Here is a 21757-nt window from a genome sequence, read left to right as displayed (position 1 = left end):
GAATGTGAGCCCGCTGTCGGGTAGGGACCATCTCTCTATGTTGCCAACTTGGACTTCCCGAGCGCTTAGTCCAGTGCTCTGCACACAGTAAGCTCTCAATAAATACGATTGAATGAAATGAATGAATGTGAGCCCCTTGTCGGGTAGGGACCGTTTCTCTAGGTTGCCAACTTGTACTTCCCAAGCACTCAGTCCAGTGCTCTGCACACAGTAAGCGCTCAATAAATTCATTCATTCATTCAATCAATCACATTTATTGAGCACTTACTGTGTGCAGAGCACTGTAGTAAGCGCTTAAAATACGACTGACTGACTGAATGAATATTTACTATTCTATTTATTTTGTTAATGATGTGGATTTAGCTTTAATTCTATTTGTTCTGACGACTTGACACCCATCCACTTGTTTGGTTTTGTCATCCGTCTCCCTCACTTCTAGCCTGTGAGCCCCTTGTCGGGTAAGGACCGTCTCTCTATGTTGCCAACTTGTACTTCTCAAGCGCTCAGTCCAGTGCTCTGCACACAGTAAGAGCTCAATAAATTTATTCATTCATTCAATCGTATTTATGGAGCACTTACTGTGTGCAGAGCACTGTACTAAGTGCTTAAAATACGACTGATTGAATGAATGAATATTTACCATTCTATTTATTTTGTTAATGATGTGGATTTAGCTTTAATTCTATTTGTTCTGACGACTTGACACCCGTCCACGTGTTTGGTTTTGTTGTCCATCTCCCCCTTCTAGCCTGTGAGCCCGTTATCAGGTGGGGACCATCTCTCTAGGTTGCCAACTTATACTTCCCAAGCGCTCAGTCCAGTGCTCTGCACACAGTAAGCGCTCAATAAACTCATTCATTCATTCAATCGTATTTATTGAGCGCTTACTGTGTGCAGAGCACTGGACTAAGTGCTTAAAATGCAACTGACTGAATGAATGAATATTTACTATTCTATTTATTTTGTTAATGATGTGGATTTAGCTTTAATTCTATTTGTTCTGACAACTTGACACCCGTCCACATGTTTGGTTTTGTCCTCAGTCTCCCCCTCTAGCCTGTGAGCCCATTGTCGGGTAGGGACCGTCTCTCTATGTTGCCGACTTATACTTCCCAAGGGCTCAGCCCAGTGCTCTGCACACAGTAAGCGCTCAATAAATACGATTGAATGAAATGAATGAATGTGAGCCCATTGTCGGGTAGGGACCGTCTCTCTAGGTTGCCGACTTATACTTTCCAAGCGCTCAGCCCAGTGCTCTGCACACAGTAAGCGCTCAATAAATTCATTCATTCATTCAATCGTATTTATTGAGCGCTTACTGTGTGCAGAGCACTGTACTAAGTGCTTAAAATACGACTGACTGAATGAATGAATATTTACCATTCTATTTATTTTGTTAATGATGTGCATTTAGCTTTAATTCTATTTGTTCTGACGACTTGACACCCGTCCACGTGTCTGGTTTTGTCGCCCGTCTCCCCCTTCTAGCCTGTGAGCCCGTCGTCGGGTAGGGACCGTCTCTCTAGGTTGCCGACTTGGACTTCCCAAGCGCTCTGCACGCAGTAAGCGCTCAATAAATACGACCGAATGGATCCGGGGGAGACCGCGGAGGGGGTCCCCGGGATGGGCACGGCGGGTTCCTCACCGTACTGGCCACCCCGTCCTCCTGCAGGGTGCCGTCGCGGAGCCAGTCGATGGTGGCGGCCGGCTTGGCGCTGGGGGCTCGGCAGGTCAGGTTGAAAGGGGTGCCGGCTCTCAGCAGGAGCACCGGACCCCCCTCGATCTCGGGGTCCTCGGGGGGGACTGGGAGAGGCGGGAGGGACGCGGGGGTCAGAGCCACCCCAGCGGTCCGGCCCGCTCCGGCCTCCTCTCCTGTTTCTCCGTCTGGGACCAGGCCGGAGGCCGGAGGGTCTCTACTGGGGATCAGCCGGAGCTGGGGGGCTCCCCCTGGGCTGGGGGGGACAGAGCTGGGGAGGGGGGTGGGGGCTGGCGACATAGTGGGCGAGGGGGAGAGGGTAGGGGCACAGGGTATGACGATGATAGCATTTGCTACACGCTTACTGCGTGCCAAGCACCGCTCCGAGCGCGGAAACCACCAGGCTGGACGCAGACGCAACCCCCATTTTACAGGTGAGGAAACTGAGGTCTGGAGAAGCAAAGTGACTCGCCCAAGGTCACGGGGGTGGAGCATGGATTATATATGGCATAGAGCTTTCGTTCTATCTGTTCTGATGACTTTGACACCCGTCTACATGATGATGATGGTGTTTATTAAGCGCTTACTACGTGCAAAGCACCGTTCGAAGCGCTGGGGAGGTTACAAGGCGATCAGGCGGTCCCACTGGGGGGGCTCCCTGTCTTCATCCCCATTTTCCAGATGAGGGAACTGAGGCCCAGAGAAGGGAAGTGACTCGCCCAAAGTCACCCAGCTGGCAATTGGCCGAGCCGGGGTTTGAACCCGTGACCACTGACGCCAAAGCCTGGGCTCTTTCCCACTGAGCCGCGCTGCGTCTCTGCATGTTTGGTTTTGTCGTCCGTCTCCCCCTGCTAGACTGTGAGCCCGTCGTCGGGTAGGGACCGTCTCTATAGGTGGCCAACTTGGACTTCCCAAGCGCTCAGTCCAGTGCTCTGCACACAGTAGGCGCTCAATAAATACGATCAAATGAATTGGAACCCGGTTCCTTCTGATTCCCAGGCCTGGGCTCAAGCCACCAGGCCACAGGAGTAGGAATTGGAGCACTAGATGGGGAGGGATAAAAGTGGGAAGTTGCAGCGTGGCTCAGCGGTAAGAGCAGGGGCTTTGGAGCCAGAGGTCACGGGTTCAAATCCTGGCTCTACCACTTGTCAGCTGGGTGACTTTGGGCAGGTCACTTCACTTCTCTGGGCCTCAGTTCCCTCATCTGGAAAATGGGGATTAAGACTGTGAGCCCCCCGGGGGACAACCTCATCACCTTGTAATAATAATAATAATAATAATGATGGGATTTATTAAGCGCTTACTATGTGCAAAGCACTGATCTAAGCACTGGGGATGTTACAAGGTGATCAGGTTGTCCCATGTGGGGCTCACAGTCTCAATCCCCATTTTACAGATGAGGGAACGGAGGCCCAGTGAAGTGAAGTGACTTGCCCAAAGTCACCCAGCTGACAATTGGCAGCGTGGCTCAGTAGAAAGAGCCCGGGCTTGGGAGCCAGAGGTCATGGGTTCGAACCCCGGCTCCGCCACTTGTCAGCTGTGTGACCTTGGGCAAGTCACTTCACTTCTCTGAGCCTCAGTTCCCTCATCTGTAAAATGGGGATTAAGACTGTGAGCCCCATGGGGGACAACCTGATCACCTTGTATCCCCCCCAGAGCTTAGAACAGTGCTCTGCACATAGTAAGCGCTTAACAAATGCCATTATTATTATTAATTGGCGGAGCCGGGGTTTGAACCCATGACCTCTGACTCCAAAGCCCGGGCTCTTCTCCACTGAGCCACGCTGCTTCTCAATTCTCGTATCTACCCCAGCGCTTAGAACAGTGCTTTGCACGTAGTAAGCGCTTAATAAATGCCATCATTATGATTATTATTATACAGGGTGGGAGCTGGGGGCACAGGTCAGGGGGATGAGGAGGTTGAGGGAAACGGTAGGCCTTCATCCTGCCGCCTCTTGGGCAGAGGGGTCACGGGGGGTCAGCGGCAGGTTGGGGAGGCCCAGGGTGGTCCCTGGAGGCGGGGCAGGGACGGGGGGTCTCACTGAGGACGGTGAGCTTGGCGCTGCGGGACCTCAGAGCGGCCTCGGTGGCCTGGCATTCGTAGATGGCGTCGTCCGACAGGTCGGCGTCCTCGATCTCCAGGTTGTACTGGCCGGCCTCCGCCGGGCCCACGATCCGGTAGCGGGGCCAGGCTGGAGCGGGACAAGGGGGTCGGGGGAGGCGGGGGTCCGAGGAAGGGTCAGCGCAGGGCTGACCGTGGGACGGGGGCGCGGGGGGAAGGGCCCGCGCGGAGATGAGGGGGGTTGTGAGCCCGCTGTTGGGTAGGGACCGTCTCTATAGGTTGCCAACTTGGACTTCCCAAGCGCTTAGTCCAGTGCTCTGCACACAGTAAGCACTCAATAAACACCATTGAATGAATGAATGAATAGGGACCGTCTCTATAGGTTGCCAACTTGGACTTCCCAAGCGCTTAGTTCAGTGCTCTGCACACAGTAAGCCCTCAATAAATACCACTGAATGAATGAATGAATAGGGATCGTCTCTATAGGTTGCCAACTTGGACTTCCCAAGCGCTTAGTCCAGTGCTCTGCACACAGTAAGCGCTCAATAAATACCATTGAATGAATGAATAGGGACCGTCTCTATAGGTTGCCAACTTTTGTTCTTCCCAAGCGCTTAGTACAGTGCTCTGCACACAGTAAGCGCTCAATAAACACCATTGAATGAATGGATGAATAGGGACCATCTCTACAGGTTGCCAACTTGGACTTCTCAAGCGCTTAGTTCAGTGCTCTGCACACAGTAAGCGCTCAATAAATACCATTGAATGAATGAATAGGGACCGTCTCTATAGGTTGCCAACTTGTTCTTCCCAAGCGCTTAGTACAGTGCTCTGCACACAGTAAGCGCTCAATAAACACCATTGAATGAATGGATGAATAGGGACCATCTCTACAGGTTGCCAACTTGGACTTCCCAAGCGCTTAGTACAGTGCTCTGCACACAGTAAGTGCTCAATAAATACCATTGAATGAATGAATAGGGACCGTCTCTATAGGTTGCCAACTTGTTCTTCCCAAGCGCTTAGTACAGTGCTCTGCACACAGTAAGCACTCAATAAACACCATTGAATGAATGGATGAATAGGGACCATCTCTACAGGTTGCCAACTTGGACTTCCCAAGCGCTTAGTTCAGTGCTCTGCACACAGTAAGCGCTCAATAAATACCATTGAATGAATGAATAGGGACCGTCTCTATAGGTTGCCAACTTGTTCTTCCCAAGCGCTTAGTACAGTGCTCTGCACACAGTAAGCGCTCAATAAACACCATTGAATGAATGGATGAATAGGGACCATCTCTACAGGTTGCCAACTTGGACTTCTCAAGCGCTTAGTTCAGTGCTCTGCACACAGTAAGCGCTCAATAAATACCATTGAATGAATGAATAGGGACCGTCTCTATAGGTTGCCAACTTGTTCTTCCCAAGCGCTTAGTACAGTGCTCTGCACACAGTAAGCACTCAATAAACACCATTGAATGAATGGATGAATAGGGACCATCTCTACAGGTTGCCAACTTGGACTTCCCAAGCGCTTAGTACAGTGCTCTGCACACAGTAAGTGCTCAATAAATACCATTGAATGAATGAATAGGGACCGTCTCTATAGGTTGCAAACTTGTTCTTCCCAAGAGCTTAGTCCAGTGCTCTGCACACAGTAAGTGCTCAATAAACACCATTGAATGAATGAATGAATAGGGACCGTCTCTATAGGTTGCCAACTTGGACTTCCCAAGCGCTTAGTACAGTGCTCTGCACACAGTAAGCGCTCAAAAAATATGATGGAATGAATGAATGAATGAATAAGGACCGCCTCTATAGGTTGCCAACTTGTTCTTCCCAAGTGCTAAGTCCAGTGCTCTGCACACAGGAAGCGCACAATAAATCAATAAATACAATTGAAAGAATGAATGAATGAATTTATTACTCTACGTAGGGACCAGCTCTAGATGTTGCCCACTTGGACTTCCCAAGCGTTTAGTACAGTGCTCTCTGCACACAGTAAGCGCTCAATAAAGACGATGGAATGAATGAATTTATTTATTTTACCTGTCCATATTTACTCTTCTATTTATTTTCTTTTGTTAATATGTTTTGTTTTGTTGTCTGTCTCCCCACTCTAGACTGTGAGCCTGCTGTTGGGTAGGGACCGTTTTCTTGGCACATATTTATTCTATTTATTTTATTTTGTTAATACGTTTTTGTTTTGTTTGTCTCCCCCCTCTAGACTGTGAGCCTGCTGTTGGGTAGGGACCGTTTTCTTGGTACATATTTATTCTATTTATTTTATTTTGTTAATATGTTTTGTTTTGTTGTCTGTCTTCCCCCTCTGGACTGTGAGCCCGCTGTTGGGTAGGGACCGCCTCTAGATGCTGCCAACTTGTACTTCCCAAGCACTTAGTCCAGTGCTCTGCACACAGTAAGTGCTCAATAAATACCATTGAATGAATGAATGAATAGGGACCGTCTCTAAATGTTGCCAACTTGTTCTTCCCAAGCACTTAGTCCAGTGCTCTGCACATAGTAAGTGCTCAATAAATACGATTGAATGAATGAATGAATGAATTTATTACTCTACGTACGGACCGGCTCTAGATGTTGCCCACTTGGACTTCCCAAGCGTTTAGTACAGTGCTCTCTGCACACAGTAAGCGCTCAATAAAGACGATGGAATGAATGAATTTATTTTACCTATCCATATTTACTCTTCTATTTATTTTCTTTTGTTAATATGTTTTGTTTTGTTGTCTGTCTCCCCCCTCTAGACTGTGAGCCCGCTGTTGGGTAGGGACCGTTTTCTTGGCACATATTTATTCTATTTATTTTATTTTGTTAATATGTTTTTGTTTTGTTGTCTGTCTCCCCCTTTGAGACTGTGAGCCCGCTGTTGGGTAGGGACCGTTTTCTTGATACATATTTATTCTATTTATTTTATTTTGTTAATATGGTTTTTTTTGTTGTCTGTCTCCCCCTTTGAGACTCTGAGCCCGCTGTTAAGTTGGGACCGTCTCTAGATGTTGCCAACTTGGACTTTCCAAGTGCTTATTACAGTGCTCTGCACACAGTAAGCGCTCAATAAATACGATTGATTGATTGATTGATTGATTGATTGATTGATAAATACAGCTGACTGGCTAAATGAGTGACTAAAACAGTGTTTTGCACCTAGTAAGTGCTTAATAAATGCCATCATCATTATTATTATTATTCTTAGAATTCCCCACCCTCCAGGAAGGCTCACCCAGGGGGATGGTGGGGAGGGAAAGGGGATGATGGGAGTGACCACTCACACTCGAGTGAGTAGAATCCCTTGCCCTCCAGAAAGGCTCGCCCAGGGGGATGGTGGGGAGGGAGGGGAGATGATGGGAGTGACCACTCACCCTTGAGTGAGTAGAATCCCTCACCCTCCAGAAAGTCTCGCCCAGGGGGATGGTGGGGAGGGAAGGGAGATGATGGGAGTGACCACTCACCCTTGAGTGAGTAGAATCCCTCACCCTCCAGAAAGGCCCACCCGGGGGGATGGTGGGGAGGGAAGGGGGCTGATGGGAGTGACCACTAACCCTTGAGTGAGTAGAATCCCTCACCCTCCAGAAAGGCTCGCCCAGGGGGATGGTGGGGAGGGAAGGGGGCTGATGGGAGTGACCACTCACCTTTAAGTGAGTAGAATCCCTCACCCTCTGGAAAGGCTCACCCAGGGGGATGGTGGGGAGGCAAGGGAGATGATGGGAGTGACCACTCACTCTTGAGTGACTAGAAGCCCTCACCCTCCAGAAAGGCTCGCCCAGGGGGATGGTGGGGAGGGAAGGGGGATGATGGGAGTGACCACTCACCCTTGAGTAGAATCCCTCACCCTCCAGAAAGGCTCGCCCAGGGGGATGGTGGGGAGGGAAAGGGGCTGATGGGAGTGACCACTCACCCTTGGGTGAGTAGAATCCCTCACCCTCTGGAAAGGCTCGCCCAGGGGGATGGTGGGGAGGGAAGGGAGATGATGGGAGTGACCACTCACCCTTGAGTGACTAGAATCCATCACCCTCCAGAAAGTCTCACCCAGGGGGATGGTGTGGAGGGAAAGGGGGATGATGGGAGTGACCACTCACCCTTGAGTGACTCGAATCTGTCACCCTCCAGAAAGGCTAGCCCAGGGGGATGGTGGGGAGGGAAGGGGGCTGATGGGTGTGACCACTCACCCTTGAGTGAGTACAATCCCTCACCCTCCAGAAAGGCTCACCCAGGGGGATGGTGGGGAGGGAAGGGAGATGATGGGAGTGACCACTCACCCCTGAGTGACTAGAAGCCCTCACCCTCCAGAAAGGCTCGCCCAGGGGGATGGTGGGGAGGGAAGGGGGCTGACGGGAGGTGACCACTCACCCTTGAGTCCCTGCCCCATGCCCAGAGCCAGGCCATCCTTGGTCCACTGCACAATGCCAGAGTAGTTGAGCAGCACACAGGGAAGTTCCACCCGCTGCCCGGCAACCACCGTCTGGTCTTCTGGCTCTCGACGGAAGCGAGTCTGGGCTGCTGGGGAAGGCCCAGGGGTTGGAGTGAGGCACCCCAATTCTCCCACAACCGAACCCCACTCTGGACCCTCCCTCCTTCCACCCACCCCCATGCAGGCTGTTCTTTTTTTTACGGTTTTGTTTTTCTTTTATGATATCTGTTAAGCGCTTACTACGTTCCAGGCGCTGTTCTAAGCATTGGGGTAGATGATAGAAGCGGGTCTGTCTCCATGCTTTATTTTGCCATCTGTTTCCCCTCTTCTAGATTGTGAGCCTTTTGTTGGTTAGGGACCGTCTCTAGAGGTTGCCGATTTGAACTTATTAATGATGTGTATATAGCTATAGAATTCTATTTATTCTGATGGTATTGACACCTGTCTCCATGTTTTGTTTCGTTGTGTTTCTCCCCCCTTCTAGACTGTGAGCCCGTTGTTGGGTAGGGACCGTCTCTATAGGTGGCCGATTTAAACTTATTAATGATGTGTATATAGCTATAATTCTATTTATTCTGATGGTATTGACACCTGTCTCCATGTTTTGTTTTGTCGTCTGTTTCCCCTCTTCTAGACTGTGAGCCTTTTGTTGGGTAGGGACCGTCTCTATAGGTTGCCGATTTGAATTTATTAATGATGTGTATATAACTATAATTCTATTTATTCTGATGGTATTGACACCTGTCTACTTGTTTTGTTTTTTTGTCTGTCTCCCCCACTTTTAGACTGTGAGCCCGTTGTTGGGTAGGGACCGTCTCTATAGGTGGCCAATTTGAACTTATTAATGATGTGTATGTAGCTATAATTCTACTTATTCTGATGGTATTGACACCAGTCTACTTGTTTTGTTTTGTTGTGTTTCTCCCCCACTTCTAGACTGTGAGCCCGTTGTTGGGTAGGGACCGTCTCTAGAGGTTGCCGATTTGAACTTATTAGTGATGTGTATATATACTATAATTCCATTTATTCTGATAGTATTGACACCTGTCTCCATGTTTTGTTTTGTTGTGTTTCTCTCCTCTTCTAGACTGTGAGCCCATTGTTGGGTAGGGACCGTCTCTATAGGTTGCCGATTTGGACTTATTAATGATGTGTATATAGCTATAATTCTATTTATTCTGATGGTACTGACACCTGTCTCCATGTTTTGTTTTGTTGTGTTTCTCCCCTCTTCTAGACTGTGAGCCCATTGTTGGGTAGGGACCATCTCTATATGTTGCCGACTTGGACTTCCCAAGTGCTTAGCCCAGTGCTCTGCACACAGTAAGCACTCAATAAATACGATTGAATGAATGAATGAATGCCAAGCACTGTTCTAAGCGCTGTGGGGGGATACAAGGTTGTCCCACGGGGTGCTCCCAGTCTTCATCCCCATTTTCCAGATGAGGGAACTGAGACCCAGAGAAGTGCAGTGACTTGCCCAAGGTCACAGGGCAGACAAGTGTCACCTGTCTCCCCCTTCTAGACTGTGAGCCCATTGTTGGGTAGGGACCGTCTCTATCGGTTGCCGACTTGGACTTCCCAAGCGCTTAGTCCAGTGCTCTGCACACGGTAAGCGCTCAATAAATACGATTGAATGAATGAACGAATCTTTGGGCAAGTCACTTGGCACATAGTAAGCGCTTAACAAATGCCATCATCATCATCATCATCATCATCTGGGCTACTGGGGAAGACCCAGGGGTGGGAGGGGAGGCCCCCCAGTTTTTCCACAGCTTGTCTCTCCCCCATGCAGGCTGTTCTTGTTTTTCAATGGTATTTGTTAACAATAATGATAATAATAATAATAATAATAATAATAATAATAATGGCATTTGTTAAGCGCTTACTCTGGGCCAAGCACTCTTCTAAGCACTGGGGCAGATACAAAGTCATCAGGTTGTCCCACATGGGGCTCACAGCCTTCACCCCCATATTACAACTGTGCCCTCCAAGAGCTTAGTACAGTGCTCCGCACACAGTGAGCGCCCAATAAATACGACTATTACCAACATCTGTTCGACCACCTGCTTCAGGTTTTAGTCCACCATCACGGCCTGACTCGCTCAGCCTCCTTTCCTGTCTGAGCTTTAGTCTCCCTCATTCATTCGTTCGATCGTATTTATTGAGCGCTTACGGTGTGCAGAGCACTGGGCCCGCTTCCACAACTTGTAAGTTGAAGACTGTAAGTTTCCCGTGGGACAACCTCATCGCCTTGTAACCTCCCCAGCGCTTAGAACAGTGCTTTGCACATAGTAAGCGCCTAATAAATGCTATTATTATTATTATTAACTTGTAGATCATTTATACCTGTCTCCCCCCGGACCCCCTCCATCGGTAAGCCCCTTGAGGGCAGGAAACGTCTGTTTGACTTCCGTTGTTCAAAGAGAGAGGGTGCGGTTGGTTTCTGGAGAACCATCACCACTACTGAAAAACCGCCAACTTAAACCCGTCCCAGCGGGTGAGATTCCCAATGGATGGCGTCTTCCCTAAGCACGTGGAATGACTTCATTCATTCAATCGTATTTATTGAGCGCTTACTGTGCGCAGAGCACTGGACTCAGCGCTTGGGAAGTAGAGAAGCCGCGCGGCTCAGTGGAAAGAGCCCGGGCTTTGGAGTCAGAGGTCATGGGTTCAAATCCAGACTCCGCCAATTGTCAGCTGGGTGACTTTGGGCGAGTCACTTCACTTCTCTGGGCCTCAGTTCCCTCATCTGGAAAATGGGGATTGACTGTGAGCCCCCTGTGGGATAACCTGATCACCTTGTAAGCTCTCCAGCGCGTAGAACAGTGCGTTGCACATAGTAAGCGCTTAATAAATGCCATCATTATTATTATTATTATTACAAGTTGGCAACATATAGAGACAGTCCCTACCCAACAGTGGGCTCACAGTCCCCAGGTGTACTCTATTTTGTTTTCTTTAGGGTATTTCTTAAGCGCTTACTATGTGCCAGGCACTGTACTAAGCGCTGGAGGAGATACCAGCTAGAAGCAGCATGGCTTAGTGGAAAGAGCCTGGGCTTGGGAGTCAGAGGTCATGGGTTCTAATCCCGGCTCCGCCACTTGTCAGCTGGGTGAATTTGGGCAAGTCACTTCACTTCTCTGGGCCTCAGTTCCCTCATCTGGAAAATGGGGATGAAGACTGGGAGCTCCACGTGGAACAACCTTGATTACCTTGTATCCCCCCCAGCGCTTAGAACAGTGCTTGGCACATAGTAAGCACTTAACAAATGCCAACATTATTATTATTACTTCACTTCTCTGGGCCTCAGTTCCCTCATCTGGAAAGTGGGGATGAAGTCTGTGAGCCCCCTGTGGGATAACCTGATGACCTTGTACCTCCCCCAGCGCTTAGAACAGTGTTTGGCACATAGTAAGCGCTTAACAAATACCACCATAATTATTATTATTAATCAGGTGGGACCCAGCCCCTGTCCCCCTTGGGGCTCACAGTCTTAATCCCCATTTGGCAGATGAGGTCACTGAGGCCCAGAGAAGTGAAGTGACTTGCCCAAGGTCACCCAGCAGGCAAGTGGCGGAGTGGGATTAGAACCTACGTCCTTCTGACCCCTAGGCCCGGGCTCTAACCGGTAGGCCACACTGCCTCCTTCCCGTGAGCCCACTGTTGGGTAGGGACCGTCTCTATATGTTGCCAACTTGTACTTCCCAAGCGCTCAGTACAGTGCTCTGCACACAGTAAGCGCTCAATACGATTGATTGATTGATTGGTATTGATGGAAGAAGGGGAGAAGGAGTATTGGGTCACAGAGAGTGGACCACCACCCTCCAAGAGAGCCTCTCTCCCTCCCGCCCTCCCTAACCGGCCCCCTGATGTCCCTCCCCCTGCCTCAGTTTCCCCCAACGCTCACCGCACCGCCCCCAATCCGGGGAACGAACCGAGGGTCGTAAAGTTTGGGATTTCTGAAAGGAGGGGCGACCTGCAAGCCTTCTCCCGGCCCTGACTGTTGCGTAGGGACCGTCTCTATATGTTGCCCACTTGTACTTCCCAAGCGCTTAGTACAGTGCTCTGCACACAGTAAGCGCTCAACAAATACAATTGATTGAGTGAATGAATGAATGACCCCCTCACCCAGCCCCACAAGTCCTCCAGGCCTCCCCGCCACCAACGCCGGGGCGAGGAAGAGTCCATGCGGATGTAATCATTAAGGCCGACTGTGTGTTTGTAGCTAAGGGTGTCCAGTCCAGTCACATGTGCCCCTACATGGCTGGATGCCCCCGGCCCAGGCCGGGGCCGAGGGCATCCTGCCACCCCCCTGCACCTGCTCCTCGGTGCCCGGCTGGCAGAGACGGGCACCTAAATGCCCATCTTGGCACCTCGGGGAAGGCAGGGCCACTTTCCAGTGGCTGCCCTGACCGGGAGCGGAGAAGGGCGAAGAGTTTCTTCTTTAAATGCTATTTGTTAAGCGCTTCCAACGTACCAGACAATATACTAAGCGCTGCAGTAATAATAATGTTGGTATTTGTTAAGTGCTTAATATGTGCCAAGCACTGTTCTAAGTGCTGGGGGGATACAAGGTAATCAAGGTTGTCCCACGTGGGGCTCACAGTCTTAATCCCCATTTTCCAGATGAGGGAACTGAGGCCCAGAGAAGTGAAGTGACTTGCTCAGAGTCACCCAGCTGACAAGTGGCAGAGCCGGGATTAGAACCCATGACCTATGTTGCCAACTTGTACTTGCCTACTTGTACTTCCCAAGCGCTTAGTCCAGTGCTCTGCACACAGTAAGCGCTCAATAAATATGATTGATTGATTGATTGATTGACCTCTGACTCCCGAGCCTGGGCTCTTTCCACTGAGTAGAAACAGGCTAATCGGATCGGATGAAGTCCCCGTCCCACATGGGGCTCACAGTCTTCATCCCCATTTTACCCATGAGGGCAGAGAGGAGTGAAGTGACTTGTCCAAGGTCACACAGCATTCTAGTGGCGGAACCAAGATTAGACCCCAGATAATTCTGATTTCTCCTGTCTCTGTCTTTGTCTCTCTCTCTCTGCTCCCCCTGCAGCAGGAGGGATGGAAGTTAGACCGCAGCAAGAACTTTCCAAGCGGCATCGCCAGAGGTGCTGGGCTGGGGTCTGAGACTCTGGAAGTCAGAAGGAGAAGCAGCGTGGCCTGGGCATCAGAGGGACCTGGGTTCTAATCCTGGCTCCACCACGTATCAGCTGTGGGACCTTGGGCAAGTGACTTCACTTCTCTACGGCCTCAGTTCCTTCAACTGCGTAATGGGGATTAAGACCGTGAGCCCCACGTGGAAGGTGGATTGTGTCCAACCTGATTAGCTTGTACCTATCCCAGCGCTTAGTACAGTGCCTGGCGCATAGTGAGCGCTTAACAAATACCATTTTACAAAAAGGGGAAGGGGGCACACAGGACCACTGGGCGCTGCCACCCACCTGGTTAGCGGGACAGCTATAATAATAGGAATTGTGGTGTTTGTTAAGCACTTATTATGTAGCAGGCACTGTACTAAGCGCCAAGGTGGATTCAAGCAGACAATAATAATAATAATGATGGTATTTGTTAAGCGCTTACTATGTACCCGGTACTGTTCTAAGCGCTGGGGGAGATACAAGTTGATCAGGTTGTCCGACGTGGGGCTCAGAGACTTCATCCCCATTTTACAGAGGAGGAAACTGAGGCACAGAGAAGTGAAGTGACTTACCCAAAGTCTCAGAGCTGATAAGGGGCAGAGCCAGGATTAGAACCCACGACCTCTGATTCCCAGGCCCGGGCTCTTGCCACTAAACCACGCTGCTTCTCAAGGGGCTCACGGTGTTAATCCCCATTTTCCAGATGAGGTAACTGAGGCCCAGAGAGGTGAGGTGACTTGCCCAAAGTCACACGGCTGACAAATGGCAGATTGGGTCGGACACAGTCCCTGTCGCACCTGGGTCTCACAGTCTTAATCCCCATTTTATAAATGAGGCAACTGAGGCCCGGAGAAGCGAAGTGACTTGCCCAGGGTCACCCAGCGGATAAGTAGTGGAGCCGGGATTAGAACCCAGATCCTCTGACTTCCAAGCCCGGGCTCTGCTTCTCTGTAGCGCACAGAAGGCATATGGGAGGCATGTTGTGTGTGTATGTGTGTAGAGTTGTTCGCAAGAGTGTATGGGTGTGTATGAGTGGATGGGAAGCAGTATGGCCTAGTGGCTAGAGCCCGGGCCTGGGAGATGGAAGGTCTTGGGTTCTAATCCCAGCTCTTCCATTTGTCCTCTGTGTGACCTTGGGCAAGTCGTTGGATTTCTCTGTCCTCTGTCAAATGGGGATGAATAAATAACAATCACAAATAATGATGGTATTTGTTAAGTGCTTACTATGTGCCAAGCACTGTTCTAAGCACCGGGGAGGTTACAAGGTGACCAGGTTGTCCCACGGGGGGCTCACCGTCAATCCCCATTTTACAGATGAGGTAACTGAGGCCCAGAGAAGTCAAGTGACTTGCCCAAAGTCACACAGCTGACAATTGGCGGAGGCAGGATTTGAACCCAAGACCTCTGACTCCAAAGCCCGCGCTCTTTCCACTGAGCCACGCTGCTTCTCATAGTCTGAAGACTCTGAGCCCCAGTTGGGACAAGGACCGTATCGAACCCGATGTGCTCGAATCCACCCCGACGCTCGGTACAGTGCCTGGCTGTGAGCCCACTGTTGGGTAGGGACTGTCTCTATATGTTGCCAGCTTGTACTTCCCAAGCGCTTAGTACAGTGCTCTGCACACAGTAAGCACTCAATAAATACGATTGATTGATTGGCACATAATACTAATGATGATGGCATTTTATTAAGCGCTTACTATGTGCCAAGCACTGTTCTAAGCGCTGGGGAGGTTACAAGGTGATCAGGCTGTCCCACGGGGAGGGCTCCCAGTCTTCATCCCCATTTTCCAGATGAGGTCACTGAGGCCCAGAGAAGTGAAGTGACTTGCCCAAAGCTGGGATTTGAACCCCTGACCTCTGACTCCAAAGCCCGGGCTCTTTCCACCGAGCCACACTGCGCTTAACAAACGACAGAGTTATCGTTATTATGATTATTATTTGAACGTGTTGTTGAGTGCACGACTGAGAGAGGTAAGGGGGGGGCGGGGGTCGCTGTCTTCCTCGGTTTAAGAGATGAAGAGCTGATTAAATCCCCCCCAACCCACCCTGCCTCTGCACAGTTCAAAGCAGAGCCTTTGATTAGGCCCGACAGCTTTCAGATGGAACTAAATCTCTCGCCACTCGACTTCTTTCCATTTTTCCATCCCCGTCCCCCCCACCCCCCGACCTTCCTTCCCCTAATCCCCCTCCCCACCCCACCACTCTCCGCCTGAAAGATGCCACAAGCACAAAGAGGCGACGCCTGCCCTCCCGCATCTCTGGGGAGAGGGAGGGGAGAGACACAGAGACAGACAGAGACAGGGGAGACAAGGGGGAGGGATGCAGGTGGAGGGGAGGGAGACAGGGAGAGAGAGAGAGATGCAGGGAAGGGGGAGAGAGAGAGAGAGAGAAGGATAGACAGGGAGGGAGGGAGAAGCAGGGGACAGAGAGAGAGGGAGAGGGGGAGACAAAGAGAGGAAGAGAGAGAGGGAGAGATGCATATGGGGGAGAGAAGGGCAGGGAGAGATAGAGGTGCAGATGGGGGGATAAAGAGAAGCGGGGGGACAGAGAGAGGGAGAGGGGGAGACAAAGAGAGAAAGAGAGAGAGAGAGAGATGCATAAGGGGGAGAGAAGGGCAGGGAGAGACAGAGGTGCAGATGGGGGAAAGAGACTGGCAGGCGGGGGAGAAAGAGAAGCAGGGGGACAGAGAGAGGGAGAGGGGGAGACAGAGAAAGAGAGAAAGGGAGAGATGCACATGGGGGAGAGAAGGGCAGGGAGAGATAGAGGTGCCCATGGGGGAAAGAGACTGGCAGACCGGGGGGAGAAAGAGAAGCAGGAGGGAGAGGGGGAGACAAAGAGAGAAAGAGAGAGGGAGAGATGCACATGCGGGAGAGAAGGGCAGGGAGAGATAGAGGTGCAGATGGGGGAAAGAGACTGGCAGGCGGGGGGAGAAAGAGAAGCAGGAGAGAGAGGGAGAGGGGGAGACAAAGGGAGAAAGAGAGAGAGAGAGATGCACATGCGGGAGAGGAGGGCAGGGAGAGATAGAGGTTCAGCTGGGGGAACGAGACTGGCAGATGGGGGGAGAAAGAGAAGCAGGGGGACAGAGAGAGGGAGAGGGGGAGACAAAGAGAGAAAGAGAGAGAGGGAGAGATGCACATGGGGGAGAGAAGGGCAGGGAGAGATGGAGGTGCCCATGGGGAAAGAGACTGGCAGATGGGGGGAGAAAGAGAAGCAGGGGGACAGAGAGAGAGGGAGAGGGGGAGACAATGAGAGAGAGAGGGAGAGATGCATATGGGGGAGAGAAGAGCAGGGAGAGATAGAGGTGCCCATGGGGAAAGAGACTGGCAGATGTGGGGAGAAAGAGAAGCAGGGGGACAGAGAGAGAGGGAGAGGGGGAGGCAAAGAGAGAGGGAGAGATGCACATGGAGGAGAGAAGGGCAGGGAGAGATAGAGGTGCAGATGGGGGAAAGAGACTGGCAGACCGGGGAAGAAAGAGAAGCAGTAGGGAGAGGGGGAGACAAAGAGAGAAAGAGAGAGGGAGAGATGCACATGGAGGAGAGAAGGGCAGGGAGAGATAGAGGTGCAGATGGGGGAAAGAGACTGGCAGGCGGGGGGAGAAAGAGAAGTAGGAGAGAGAGGGGGAGATGCACATGCGGGAGAGAAGGGCAGGGAGAGATAGAGGTTCAGCTGGGGGAAAGAGACTGGCAGGCGGGGGGAGAAAGAGAAGCAGGGGGACAGAGAGAGAGGGAGAAGGGGAGACAAAGAGAGAGAGAGAGAGAGGGAGGGAGAGATGCACATGGGGGAGAGAAGAGCAGGGAGAGATAGAGGTGCAGATGGGGGAAAGACTGGCAGACGGGGGGGAGAAAGAGAAGCAGGGGGACAGAGAGAGGGAGAGGGGGAGACAAAGAGAGAGGGAGAGATGCACATGGGGGAGAGAAGGGCAGGGAGAGATAGAGGTGCAGATGGGGGAGACTGGCAGATGGGAGAGAAAGAGAAGCAGGGAGACAGAGAGAGAGGGAGAGGGGGAGACAAAGAGAGAGAGGGAGAGATGCACATGGGGGAGAGAAGGGCAGGGAGAGATAGAGGTGCAGATGGGGGAAAGAGACTGGCAGGTGGGGGAGAAAGAGAAGCAGGGAGACAGAAAGAGAGGGAGAGGGGGAGACAAAGAGAGAAAGAGAGAGGGAGAGATGCACATGGGGGAGAGAAGGGCAGGGAGAGATAGAGGTGCAGATGGGGGAAAGAGACTGGCAGACGGGGGAGAAAGAGAAGCAAGGGGACAGAGAGAGAGGGAGAGGGGGAGACAAAGAGAGAAAGAGAGAGAGGAAGAGATGCACATGGGGGAGAGAAGGGCAGGGAGAGATAGAGGTGCAGATGGGGGAAAGAGACTGGCAGACAGGGGGAGAAAGAGAAGCAAGGGGACAGAGAGAGAGGGAGAGGGGGAGACAAAGAGAGAAAGAGAGAGAGGAAGAGATGCACATGGGGGAGAGAAGGGCAGGGAGAGATAGAGGTGCAGATGGGGGAAAGAGACTGGCAGACGGGGGGAGAAAGAGAAACAAGGGGACAGAGAGAGAGGGAGAGGGGGAGACAAAGAGAGAGGGAGAGATGCACATGGGGGAGAGAAGGGCAGGGAGAGATAGAGGTGCAGATGGGGGAAAGAGACTGGCAGATGGGGAGAAAGAGAAGCAGGGAGACAAAGAGAGGGCGAGGGGCAGGCAAGGAGACAGAGATGCAGATGGGGGAGAGAGATGGGCAGGGAGAGATAGGGAGAGATGCAGATAAGGCGGGGAGAGAGAAGGAGGGAGAGGGGCACACAAAGACAGAGCTGCAGATGGCGGGAGAGAGAGGAGAGACACAGAGAAAGGGGAAAGAGATGGTCAGGAAGGGAGACAGAGGGAAGCAGGGAGACAGAAAGAGGGAGAGGGGCAGCAAGGAGAGAGACAGAGAGAGAGACACAGATGGGGGAACAAGGAGAGAGAGATGCAGATGGGGGAGAGGAGAGACACAGATAAGGGGGAGAGAGATGGTCAGGGAGAGAGAGAGAGATGGTCAGGGAGAGAGAGAGAGATGGTCAGGGAGAGAGAGAGATGGTCAGGAAGGGAGAGACACAGGGAAGCAGGGAGACAGAAAGAGGGAGAAGGGCAGCAAGGAGAGAGACAGAGGGAAAGAGACACAGATAGGGAGAGGGAGACAGGCAGACAAGGAGAGAGAGATGCAGATGGGGGGGGAAAGGAGAGAGAGAGAGAGAGATGCAGATTGGGGCGGGGGAGACAGGCAGACAGGCAGACAGAGAGAGAGCAGATTTTAATTCTCCGGGCCATGCCCAGCAGAGTGGAAAGAAAGGAAGAAAGAGAGAAATTTGCACTTTTGATAGAGAGGGGGATGGAGGATGGGGAGGGGGGTGTGAAGGGGGAAGGGGGAGGGGATGATGATACAGCTGAGAGGTATCCAGCCATGGCAAACCCGGGGAGGGGAGCGGAGGGAGGGGGAGACCGAGACAGACTGAGATGAGGAAGGCCACAGAGACAGAAAGGCTGGGATACTGAGAGGGAGAGATGTAGAGACAGGGAGAGACACACACAGAGATGAAGAGATCCAGAGACAGAAAGAAAGTCAGAGATGCTGAGAGATGTAGAGACACATACAGAGATGAAGGGATCCAGTGGCAGATAGAAAGTCGGGGATACTGAGAGGGAGAGAGACAGAGACACGTACGGAGATGAAGAGATCCAGAGACAGATAGAAAGTTGGGGATACTGAGAGGGAGAGACATACATAGAGATGAAGAGATCCAGAGACAGATAGAAAGTCAGAGATGCTGAGAAATGTAGAGACAGGGAGAGACACACACAGAGATGAAGAGATCTAGAGAGAGATAGAAAGTTGGGGATACTGAGAGGGAGAGATGTAGAGACATAGAGAGATATAGAGACATGTAGAGATATAGAGACAGGGAGAGACACACATAGAGATGAAGAGATCCAGAGACAGATAGAAAGTCAGAGATGCTGAGGGATGTAGAGACACATACAGAGATGAAGAGATCCAGAGGCAGATAAAAAGTCGGGGATACTGAGAGGAAGAGATGCAGAGACAGATAGAGACACATACAGAGATGAAGAGATCCAGAGACAGCTAGAAAGTTGGGGATACTGAGAGGGAGAGGTGCAGAGACAGGGAGAGACACACATAGAGATGAAGAGATCCAGAAACAGATAGAAAGTCAGAGAGGCTGAGAAATGTAGAGAAAGGGAGAGACACCCACAGAGATGAAGAGATCTAGAGAGAGATAGAAAGTTGGGGATACTGAGAGGGAGAGATGTAGAGACATAGAGAGATATAGAGCGCTTAGTACAGTGCTCTGCACATAGTAAGCGCTCAATAAATACGATTGATTGATATAGAGACATGTAGAGATACAGAGACAGGGAGAGACACACATAGAGATGAAGAGATCCAGAGACAGATAGAAAGTCAGAGATGCTGAGGGATGTAGAGACACATACAGAGATGAAGAGATCCAGAGGCAGATAAAAAGTCGGGGATACTGAGAGGGAGAGATGCAGAGACAGATAGAGACACGTACAGAGATGAAGAGATCCAGAGACAGATAGAAAGTTGGGGATACTGAGAAGGAGAGATGTAGAGACAGGGAGAGACACACATAGAGATGAAGAGATCCAGAGACAGATAGAAAGTCAGAGATGCTGAGAAATGTAGAGACAGGGAGAGACACCCACAGAGATGAAGAGATCTAGAGAGAGATAGAAAGTTGGGGATACTGAGAGGGAGAGATGTAGAGACATAGAGAGATATAGAGACATGTAGAGATGTAGAGACAGGGAGAGACACACATAGAGATGAAGAGATCCAGAGACAGATAGAAAGTCAGAGATGCTGAGAAATGTAGAGACACTTACAGAGATGAAGAGATTCAGAGGCAGATAAAAAGTTGGGGATACTGAGAGGAAGAGATGCAGAGACAGAGACACATACAGAGATGAAGAGATTCAGAGACAGATATAAAGTTGGGGATACTGAGAGGGAGAGATGTAGAGACAGGAAGAGACACACATAGAGATGAAGAGACCCAGAGACAGAAAGTCAGAGATGCTGAGAAATGTAGAGACAGGGAGAGACACACACAGAGATGAAGAGATCTAGGGAGAGATGTAGAGACATAGAGAGATAGAGAGACATGTAGAGATATAGAGACAGGGAGAGACACACATAGAGATGAAGAGATCCAGAGACAGATAGAAAGTCAGAGATGCTGAGAAATGTAGAGACAGGGAGAGACACACACAGAGATGAAGAGATCTAGAGAGAGATAGAAAGTTGGGGATACTGAGAGGGAGAGATGTAGAGACATAGAGAGATATAGAGACATGTAGAGATACAGAGACAGGAAGAGACACACATAGAGATGAAGAGATCCAGAGACAGACAGAAAGTCAGAGATGCTGAGAGATGCAGAGACACATACAGAGATGAAGAGATCCAGAGGCAGATAAAAAGTCGGGGATACTGAGAGGGAGAGATGCAGAGACAGAGACACGTAAGAGATGAAGAGATCCAGAGACAGATAGAAAGTTGGGGATACTGAGAGGGAGAGATGTAGAGACAGGGAGAGACACACATAGAGATGAAGAGACCCAGAGACAGATAGAAAGTCAGAGATGCTGAGAGATGTAGAGACACATACAGAGATGAAGAGATCCAGAGGCAGATAAAAAGTCGGGGATACTGAGAGGAAGAGATGCAGAGACAGAGACACGTACAGAGATGAAGAGATCCAGAGACAGATAGAAAGTTGGGGATACTGAGAGGGAGAGACACACATAGAGATGAAGAGATCCAGAGACAGATAGAAAGTCAGAGATGCTGAGAAATGTAGAGACAGGGAGAGATACCCACAGAGATGAAGAGATCTAGAGAGAGATAGAAAGTTGGGGATACTGAGAGGGAGAGACGTAGAGACACGTACAGAGATGAAGAGATCCAGAGACAGATAGAAAGTCGGGGATACTGAGAGGGAGAGATGCAGAGACACAGAAAGAGACAGAACACAGAGATGAAGAGATCCAGAGAGAGACGGAAAGACAGAGAGACAGAGAGGTGGGATACAGAGAATGGGAAAGAGAAACGCAGAGATGAGAAGGAGCATGACTTAGTGGAAAGAGCCTGGGCTTGGCAGTTAGAGGTTGTGGGTTCTAATTCCGACTCCACCACTTGTCAGCTGTTTGGCTTTGGGCAAGTCACTTCACTTCTCTGGGCCTCAGTGCCCTTATCTGTAAAATGGGGGTGAAGACTGTGAGCCCCACGTGGGACAAACCCAATTACTTTGCATCTACCCCAGCGCTTAGAACAGTGCTTGGCACATAGTAAGCGCTTATCAAATACCATCATTATTATTAGACGAGGGGAGGCAAAGAGAGAT

General features: G+C 50.6%; 1 protein-coding gene across 2 annotated transcripts in view; it reads right to left on the bottom strand.

The window, feature by feature from the left end:
• Window positions 1-21757, bottom strand: part of KIRREL1 (kirre like nephrin family adhesion molecule 1) — a 94346-nt gene that overhangs the window by 18725 nt on the left and 53864 nt on the right. Inside the window, exons 2-4 of one of the 2 annotated variants that reach the window (XM_038768292.1) lie at window positions 8126-8275; window positions 3739-3888; window positions 1646-1803 (exon numbers count right to left, since the gene is read on the bottom strand). In XM_038768292.1, the coding sequence (XP_038624220.1) occupies window positions 1646-1803; window positions 3739-3888; window positions 8126-8275 (458 nt within the window). The remainder of the gene's footprint in view (window positions 1-1645; window positions 1804-3738; window positions 3889-8125; window positions 8276-21757) is intronic. The other variant, XM_038768293.1, reaches the window with a different exon arrangement.

This window comes from Tachyglossus aculeatus, chromosome Y4 (assembly GCF_015852505.1).
Source record: "Tachyglossus aculeatus isolate mTacAcu1 chromosome Y4, mTacAcu1.pri, whole genome shotgun sequence".
Taxonomy (NCBI): Eukaryota; Metazoa; Chordata; class Mammalia; order Monotremata; family Tachyglossidae; genus Tachyglossus; species Tachyglossus aculeatus.
Note: the sequence above shows the minus strand (reverse complement) of the source record. Positions and strands in the feature narration are given on the sequence as shown.